Source organism: Myotis davidii, unplaced genomic scaffold, assembly GCF_000327345.1.
Source record: "Myotis davidii unplaced genomic scaffold, ASM32734v1 scaffold268, whole genome shotgun sequence".
Lineage (NCBI taxonomy): Eukaryota > Metazoa > Chordata > Mammalia > Chiroptera > Vespertilionidae > Myotis > Myotis davidii.
The window spans coordinates 6,208,208-6,218,586 of record NW_006383015.1 but is presented as its reverse complement, the minus strand read 5'-3'; the positions used below and the strand labels follow the sequence as shown (position 1 = coordinate 6,218,586).

General features: G+C 37.7%; 1 protein-coding gene across 1 annotated transcript in view; it reads left to right on the top strand.

Moving 5' to 3' along the window:
- The window catches only part of UNC80 (unc-80 homolog, NALCN activator), a 207,940-nt gene that overhangs the window by 102,647 nt on the left and 94,914 nt on the right, over positions 1 to 10,379 (top strand). The window contains exons 22-23 of the mRNA XM_015558108.1: positions 2,256 to 2,391; positions 5,604 to 5,737. Of these exons, the coding sequence (XP_015413594.1) occupies positions 2,256 to 2,391; positions 5,604 to 5,737 (270 nt within the window). The remainder of the gene's footprint in view (positions 1 to 2,255; positions 2,392 to 5,603; positions 5,738 to 10,379) is intronic.

Genomic DNA, 10,379 nt, shown 5'->3' with positions numbered 1-10,379 from the left:
CTTTCCCTTCCCCATCCCCCAAAACACCAGTTCTTCACAAATCTATTGCAATGAGACTTTCCATGATTCTCCACACTGAATCCAAGCTCTCCACCTTCTGAACTAATGAAGTCTTTCACTACTTAATGTGCTATTTTGGTATGTTATTACCTCTCCAATAGACCAAGCATGTCAAACTCAAAGGCTAACACAGGCCAAATAAATAAGGTCTAAGTTTATGTGGGCCACACACAAAAAAGCTTCAATTTTCATAGAAACGTAGGTTTATTTAGAAAAGTATAGTATAAAAAAAAGAACAAGAGCAATGATAAAATTAATGTTTTCTTACTGACACTTGGCATCTTTTCTCTGCTAATTTCTTTCCTACTTGGGGGGAAAGCTTGTTCGCAGTGATTACTTTCAAAACTGACCCAAGGTGAATGTCAGTAATTCTGGATCTGACAGGAGACTTATTTCCTTTCATAATTGTAAATAACTGCTCACACTGTTATATTGGGTGGGCCACATGTGGCCCGCGGGCCGTGAGTTTGACATGCTTGCCAATAGATTGTAAGCTCGGTGTACAAAAGCCACTGTTCTCAAAACTGCCTGGTACTGGCACAAGAACAGACATACATACCAATGGAACAGAACAGAGAACCGAGAGATTGACCCAAACCATTATGCTCAATTAATATTTGACAAAGGAGACAAGAATATACAATGGAGACAAGACAGTCTCCTCAACAAATGGCGTCACTCTATCCACTGAGCCAAACCGGTTCGGCGAGAAGTTCATTTTTTAGCAACCCCCTTTTGGGAGCTGTGGGTTTAACTTACACTATTTATTTTCACATCCTGGGAGGATTGATATGGAATCTTTCCCTTTGGACCTCACTATTCAGCTTGTTGGCTCCATTCTAGACTCATGTTGCATGCACCCACCTTTGGAGGGATCTCCAAAATAGTAACATCAGGACAAAGATTTTTGTTGAGGTGGGGTTTTTTATTTTTATTGTTTTCTTTGCTTAAAACTTCTAAGGCTAGTGGCTAAAATTTTAGGATCCTGTGATATCTGTATACATGGTTTGCTTTCTTTTCATGTGGTTTTTCTTATTCCGCACTTAATTCTAGAGTTTGAGGAGACTTTCTATATGAAGGCATTTTAGTATTATCTCAGAGTTCATTTTTTAGCAATCCTTTACCTTTTGAGGGCTGTGGGTTTAACTTACACCTTTTTGTTTCCCAATAATCAAGACACTCAAACAGCTTGCATTTTTATTTAAAGAATTCTGGACATACCTTCATATGTCAGTTTCCAGTAGTGAGTGTAATTTCTTGTATGTCCAGAATTTAGTAACTTTTCTAAATGTTTGAAAAGAATGTTGTAAGAAGAAAGGAAAGATTTAGCTGGCATTTTAGTCTTACCAGTACACAGAGTAATCCACCAGTCAGACCCCAAGTTCATTTTAGTTATTTCCCTAATTTTTCTTCCTGGGCTTGTGCTCCTTCCACTGTTGCATACAGTGTATAATTGGAATATAAAATAAATTAGATAGAGATAGTTTATTTTTTCTCTTCTTAGGGAAAATTCATTAATTATTAGTTCCATTAATACCGTATTTAAAAAACCCCACAATATTGCCTATGTGCTGAGTTATTAAAAGTTATATTTCCAATATTGATGTTGGGTACTCTACCAAAAGAATAGTTACTATTTCTTACTAATTCAGAGTATCATGGAGGAGGGAACAAATTCTATAAAAAAGACAATCAGTGCATATATAATGGCAGATAAAAATAAAATTGCAGTACCAGAATTCTTGCCAACCTCCAAACTCATTAGCATGACAATGACATTCTCATAAAATAGCATGATCAGGAGTACTCTGACAAAGGGTGACTTCTTATTTTTACTGCAATAAAATCTCCCATGAAAGACTGAAATACACCTGTATATGAGACCTATAAAATAAATGACCCTTAGGTAAATGAAAATATTTTCACTGAGTAAATGGGAAAAAAAATTCTATGAGTCTACCAAAGTACCATCCTAGTTCCTACAAGTATTTAGTCTGAATGACCGTGGAGATAGCATCAGTGCCTTCCATCTCTGGGTTTCCATATTAGAAAACCTGGCGGTAACAACACTATGGCAAACAGAGGAGGCTTATGCTGGAAGAACTTCCCACTCATTGTTTATGTCCTCTGTATGCAAGAGCCTACTTTACAGTCTAATATACTTTGTGCTGTTTCTTTTTTCCCCTCCCTGGTAGGCAATTGGCATCCGATTGAATGAGCTGTGCCACGGGGAGAGTGAGAGCCCAGCTAATCTGCTGGGTCTTATTTATGATGAGGAGACCAAGAGGAGACTGAGAAAGGAGGATGAGGAGGAAGACTTTTTAGATGACAGTAAGGAGACTCCCTTTACTACAAGAACCCCTGCTTGTAAGAACCTCTGCTTTAGGAGCACTTAATATTTCTCTTTCCTCTTCCATATTCTTACCACCTTCCCATGTGTCCCCACTGCGCCTTCCCCCCTATTCCCTGTGTATGGATGTAAAGCATGTGCATAAAGCCACACCGAGGAGAGGGCAAGAACCAGAAAGAGGAGACTAGAAGAGACTATAGACAGGGGCAAAGAGTTGCAGGCCATCTGGAACTTCCATTGCTTTGTAGTCTCTGACTCATATTATTACACAAAGATTAGTATTAGGCTTCTCTGAGAAAATTAAACTGTGGAATATTACTGTCCCAAGGGGAGTTTGGTCAGATTTTGTATTTTATTATTGCTTTTGGAGATTAAAAAATAAAATAAAAGTTATACCAAACAAAATTGAACATGACATACTTTCCAGATCACTAACATATTGTAATTTTTAAACAGTGTATAATGCAGCATTTAACATTAAATTGAATTATTAAAAGATTCACATTGTTAGAACTATGAATATCTTCCACACTGTAGTGATGTATTAAAATTATAATTGAGTTCTATCATAGAAAAATAGAGGCAAAGAGTTCTGTACATCTCTCTCCAGAACCATTTTGTGCATATATGTGTTCTATGCCATATGAGCTTGTATGTATGTGCACCACTGCCTTTTATGGGTCATACAATTCCAATGTGATCATGGAATCAGTATCATTATTTGAAGACAATGAGGCCTCTTCCTCTTGACCCTCCCTAGTGGTTTGAAACTCAAACTCCCTGATTATGTTTTAAGGGTTGTCCCTCGTTAAGTGATGCCAAACATACTACACCCTTATAGTCATGAAATATAAAGACTATATGTCATGGCTAGACTGTAACATTAGACAGAACTAAATAATAATAAAAAACATATTGTCTTCTTTTTCACTTTTATATCAAGGATTTTTAAAAATAATTTTAAGACATTTTGCTCTTTCTCGGCCCTTATCAAATGAGAGAAAATTTCTTGACTTAGTTGTTGACAAAACACCAAATTCTGACATCAGTCTTCCAGTCTAATGGTGATAGTTGCCCCAATGATTTCGTTAAGTTCATAGTAGTCTAGCCTCTCCTAGAATGACTCATGGAATTGGGTCTGATTTGTAGAAGGCCTTTAGGAGTATTCAGTGATCACAGAGCCTATTGAAGGCCTGCCAGAAGACATCCCTAAACTGCACTGGGCCTCTCAGGGGTCATTCAGAACAGAGAAGAGCCAAGGCAACATCAAGTGGACATATCCTCATAGACCAAAATAACCTTGAATCTTCATGAGACCACCTAAGTACCATTTACCAGTTATGTTATACTGGTATATTAGCTTTTCTGTGAGCTTATGCTTTACTCAGTCCTTGTTCATTATAACAGAACATTTGAGATGATAGTTATGCGAGGCCTTGGACTAAGACCAAGCTCATTGTGTATAGGACAGACAAGAAGAATCTAGATGAAAACTCAGAAGTAAAAGGACAGATCCATAAGTTTACACTAAATATCTAGTCTTTCATTATTTTTAAAAAGCCATTGCACATCCAGGTAATTTCTAGAGTCATGTAGCCTTCATCAAACATAGATTGGAATGTCTGGTTTCATTCAACATTCAAGTCAATACATAGCTCATCCTGCATTTAAAAGATAATCATGGTGCATACACACATCAGTCTGGAAATTCTAAAGGAGTTTGTCCCTTACATTTTTAAAAAGAGGCATTGTGCCCAGCCAGCATGGCTCAGTGGTTGAGCATCAACATGAACTGGGATGGAGCAGTCTAATTCTAGGTCGGGACACATGCCTCGTTTGTGGGCTCAATCCCTAGTGTGAGGTGTGAAGGAGGCAGCCAATCGGTGGTTCTTTCTCATCATTGATGTTTCTGTCCCTCTCTCCCTCTCCCTTCCTCTCTCAAATCAATGAAAATACATTTTTTTAAAAAAGAAAGGTGCTTTGCTTAAAATAAATAAATAAATAACATTAAAAGAGGCAATATTCCCCAGCCACATGCTATCTTTGGAGAGAAAATACTGGTCTTCATGAGGAAACAATAGCCAGTTATCTTCAGAAAGACCATAATTTCCTCCTACTGTCAGTATATACCATGAAGTATAAATTATATTCAATTAAGAAAGCCTACTACATGGGAAATATTTTAGAGGTATTTTTAGCAATGTTGCTATGCAATGATATTGCTTGCTCAATGATTTAATTCATTCAAAATAGATAACCAGGGCATGTGCCCTGATCGGGAATTGAACTGTGACCTTCTGGTTCATAGGTTGACGCTCAACCACTGAGCCATGATGACTGGGTGATAACTGCTTCCTTTTATGAGAGACAGAACTCTGCATAGCTTTGGTCTTCTTTTTAAGTAATCAGTGTATTTCTGCTTGATTTGTGATGATATGTATCTGAGAGTTTTAAATCCTGAGAATTTAAAAAGTCTCTATGGTACCAATTTGGACATTATCTGCCTTTAGAGAAAAATCCATTACTTGAACTATGGTGGATGCAATGTTTTGCTCATTTAAATATCAGTATGCATTGGAACAAAGGAGGATATTTGCATTCTTTTAGTGTAGCAATACTTTAATATGACAGGCTAACTTGCATCAGTTGGATGAGGGAGGTGATCAAGTATGTCTTATCAATGCTACAGAAACATATCTGGCCCTGAACTGAAACAACTTCACTGTCCTCAGAATATCAAGAGAGATGTCTCTGATAAAATGAATCAGCAGGACCTTTATAGTTTCAAATCGACCCCACCGCCATGTATATAGTCTAAATCTAATTGAATAGTGATATGAAAATCTTTCAAAACTGCTTTCCCATTTCTGTTTTCATCAAAAGGCTGCATTTTGTTACTCTACGTGGCAGTAAGGAGAATAATTTAGTTCTTGATTGCTATTTTAATACTGGGCACTTGTTATAGAATTACAAGCTGGAAAAAGAGAGAGGTCTGTTAATGGACAGATTGTGGTAAAGGGAATAGGTAAATTGAACATGTATAGGTAACATTCTCATATGCACTTTCATTTTGGACATGTTTAGGTAACGTTCTCATATGCAGTTTGATTTTACACATGTGTAGCTGTTTCCATTAAACCACGCCTCTTTGTATTTTAGTTTGTTAACTCATGAAAGAACTCTCATTCCACAGGTACTGTGAACCCCTCTAAATGCGGCTGCCCCTTTGCTTTGAAGATGGCAGCATGCCAGCTGCTGCTGGAGATTACCACCTTCCTGCGAGAGACCTTTTCTTGCCTACCCAGACCACGCACTGAGCCTCTGGTGGTAAGAAAAGCATGCATGTTAACAACCAGGCTACTTGGAGAGAGTAAGACATGTAACCAGGTTCTGAGTATGCACATTTTCTTCAAATGCCTGATGACCAAAATGTATGATATAATTCAAAATTCAACCAAGAGATTTTCTTCGTTTTTAAATTAAATTTATTGGGGTGACATTGGTCGACATGAACATATAGGTTTCAGGTGTGGGTTTCTATGTTACAAGATCTGTATATTACACCATGTGCCCACCACCCAAAGTCAAATCTTCTCATGTAACCATATATGAAGACCCCCTTCTGCCCCCCACCCCCTTCCTTCTGGCAACCACCATACTGCTGTGGGCTTAATCCCCAGTTTGGGGTGTGCTGTTTGTGTTCTTAAGTTTCAGTTTTGATTCCCATATATGAATGAAATCATATGGTTCTTAGCTTTTTCTAACTGACTTATTTCACTTAGCATTATGTTCTCAAGGTCCATTCATGTTATTGCAAATGGCGCTACTTCCTCCTTTCTTATGGCTGAATAGTATTCTATTGTGTATATGTACCACATCTTATTATCCAGCCCTCTATTGTAGGACACTTTGGTTGCTTCCATGTCCTGACCACCGTGAGTAATGCTGCAATGAACAAAGGGGTGCATATATCTTTGCAAATACATGCTTTCAAGTTTTCCGGGTACATTCTGAGGAGAGGGATTGCTGGGTCATATGGTAGCTCTATTCTTAATTTTTTGAGGAATCACCAGACTGCTTTCCATAGTGGTTGTACCAGTCTACATTCCCCCAGCAGTGAATGAGGGTTCTCTTTTTCCACAACTTCTCTAACACTTGTTATTGCTTGTCTTGTTAATAATGGCTACTCTAACAGGTGTGAGGTGGTATCTCATTGTAGATTTTCATATATAAAAATAAAATTTGCTCTATTAAAAAATAACTCTCAAGTTGACCTTGAAATCACAAAAGATAGCACCACTAGGAAAATGTTTGATTACTGTCAGTAATGCTACAATGCCTAAGAATGTGTATGTGTAGGTTCCTTTATACCACAAGCTATGAGAAGTTTTCTGGCCAGCATTTTTTAATACCTACTGCTCATAAATCCACATAGAAGTGTGCTTCCAATGAATTTTCTTATTTAAATTACTAAAGGCCTGATGCATGAATTTATGCACGGGGCTCGGCCCGTGCAGCCCTGGCTGCATCGGCCAGCCCTCACAGCCCCAGCTTCATCCGGAAGGTCATCCAGACAGTTATTCTGCTGTTCAGTCTAATTAGCATATTAGCTCTTTATTATACAGGATGGGCAAAAAGACTTCTTCACCCGGCCTGTGTGGCTCAGTAGTTGAGTGTTGACCTATGAACTGGGAGGTCACAAATCAATATTAAAAACACATACTAAAACACACAGGCACACACACACACTTGCACCATCAGGGCCTGATTTGTTTAACAAAATAAAAACACTGTGTAAGAGCCAGAGTCTTGAGAGAGCATATGGGATAAGGACACACCTCAGAGCAAATCATTTGGGCCCTTAGTTCTCTAATAGGCACTGAGTCTCTAGTGGTTCTTTCAAGGTAGACGTCATCCAGCCAGAGCTGAGGAACTAGACAAGTTCTTTTCTTCCCTTTACACAAGGCTCACACTACTCTACCAGAAATAGTGTTGCACTAACAGTCGATGTGCTTTCATTTAAGCGAATTTTATAATCTACCAGCTCTCCCGATATTTCAACCGAATGCAACATGAGCAAGGCCATACCCTAATCCTGGTGGGGTCAAAAGAATTTCTGCTCTGGGATTCCTGAGTGGTGCCTCTCTCTCTGGTCTTCCATGTCTGCAAAGCCTGTTTCCTCGCACCAAAACATAAAATGGATATTTTCAAGTTGGAAACATGTCTGGGCAAAATGTATGTTTGTTAGAGAGACAAACCCACATTTGGAATGAAAAACTACATGATTTGGATATTGAAAAAAGCAGTTTTTCTACTGCTCTTCCTTAATTTTATATTAACCTGGGCCGCTAAATTTCTGAATTAACTTTACTGTTATATTGAAACTACTCTATAAAATCGAATCAAGACCACCATTTAACATATATGTGTAGTTTAAAATCCAGTATGATAAAATATTTGGTCTGTAAGAATCTGTCAGTGTTATCAACATTCTGATTATACTGGTCTTCATGAAAGCACAGTAGCGTATCTATTTTTTTTTTAAATCCTCACCTGAGGATATTTTCCCATTGATTTTAGAGAAATAGAGAAAGTGTAAGAGAGAGGGAAAGACAGAGAGAAACATCAATGTTAGAGAAACACATTGATTGATTGCCTCCTGCATGGGCCTGGGCCGGGGAGGAGCCTGTAACTGAGGTACGTGCCCTTGACCAAAATTGAACCCAAGACTCTTCGGTCCACAGGCCGACATTCTATCCACTGAGCCAAACTGGCTAGGGCAGCAGTGTATCTATTTTTAAGTTTTCAGATTTTTTAAAAATATATTTTATTGATTTTTTACAGAGAGGAAGGGAGAGAGATAGAGAATTAGAAACATCGATGAGAGAGATACATCGATCAGCTGCCTTCTACACATCTCCCACTGGGGATGTGCCCGCAACCCAGGTACATGCCCTTCACCGGAATCGAACCTGGGGACGCTCTATCCACCGAGCCAAACCGGTTTTGGCAGTTTTCAGATTTTTATTGGCCACCTTTTGACCTGCTGGGATTTAAAAAGAGAACCTTAAAGTTTGATTCCATTGTTTTTGTTTTCCTTTCAATTTCTCTAAAGCTATCGTTTAATGACCCTATTATTATTATTACAACAAATTTATTTTTTAATCAGTCACATCTTTGAAAAATTACTGTATAACTGGCAGGCCAGTAGGAAATGCCAAGAAATTAATTTAAAACAGAGCCTGCAGTCATTCAGGCAATGAGAGGAAAGTTTTCACTGCTATATTGCCTTTAGCAAGGTCTCAGAGATCTTTTATTCATTATATTGGGATTTTCACTGTCAAGTGTAGGTTTATGTATTTTGGGAGGATATGACCTTGATAAGATAAATGAGAAAGAAGCTTTTTTTCATACGTAATTGATTTAAATATAGTTGATGGTAAAAACAAAAACCACCTCAAGTCACGTTCTAACCTACCATAGAAAAAGCAATGAGTATCCTAAAACTATCTTACCAACACAGATGCTGAAAATGCTTGAAATTATTTTTTAAGAAATTATATTAATAGTGACTCTATCAGGCTAAGCATAAATGCCACCAAAATGAACTATTCTAAAGTTTTAACAAAACATGTAGGAGAGAAAGCAAAAAAACCTTAAATACAATAGTGAAAATAAAAGTTAATTTGTTTAACCACACTTGATAGGGTTAGGAAGTCCCAGTAGGTCCTTATGTCATTGGTGGGTAATAAAGTTCAAGGAAAAGGAAAAATGATATCAAAAGGTATTAAAATGTGCTAAAAATATATTTTTACCAACTTAACAATTTTTTTCTAGATAAATCCCTAGATGCAACTTAATGTGCTTTACCCCCCCAAAAAAATAACTCTTCTTGGTAGCATTTTAGTCACTTTTTATTAACCATGCAAATAAATAATGTCTTTAAAAAAGAAAAAGCAGCATTTTTACAAGATTTATAATCTAAAGAGCATAATAATCAAAATGTTCTCTAAATATTGACTTCCAAACTTGAGACCAATAAACAAATATTTTTAAAGGAATTCTGTGTGTAAAATTGTTGATCTATTAAAATATTTCCCAATGGAGTTAAGTTTGAGGATTAAGTAAAGTTAGCTCAGCAAATAAGTGGGTAAAGGAAATTCAGGTTTAAGAAATCTCATATATGAGGGCCAGAAGCACAAAATAGGATCATACACTGGCAGAATGTCTCTCTCCCTTCGAGGCACAGCTCAGTATAAGGGGTTCCTTATTTGCGGAACTAACTTTACTTAATCCTCAAACTTAACTCCAGCATTACTTCTGTATTTGCTTTTTACTTTTGCTATAACAAACTACCATAATTTCGGTTGTTTAAAATAGCTGAATATATAATCTTATAGTTCTGGAGATCAGAAGTTTTACACAGGTTAACCAGATTAAAATCAAGGTGTTAGCAAGGCCACACGCCTGCCTTTCTGGGGCTTCAGGGAAGAGTCTGTTTCCTTGATCTCATTCCATCTTTCAGAGGCTACACATTCTTAGCTCATTGTCTCCTCCCCCATCTTCAAAGCCAGCAATTTAACATCTCTGTCACCCTTCTTCCACAGTCAGATCTTCCTCTGACCACAGCCTGGAAAAGCTCCCCACTGTTAAAGATTTGTGCGATCAGGTTAAGCCTTCCTCTTCCAGTATAATCTTCCATCTTCATCACATGTGCAGAGTCCCTGTTGCAATGTAAAGTGACATGTTCACCAGGTTCCAGGGACTAAGGCAATGGTTCTCAACCTGTCGGTTGTGACCCCTTTGGGGGGTCGAACGACCCTTTCACAGGGGTTGCCTAAGACCATCGGAAAACACATATATAATTACATATTGTTTTTGTGATTAATCACTATGCTTTAATTATGTTCAGTTTGTAACAATGAAATTGGGGGTCACCACAACATGAGGAACTGTATTAAAGGGTCGC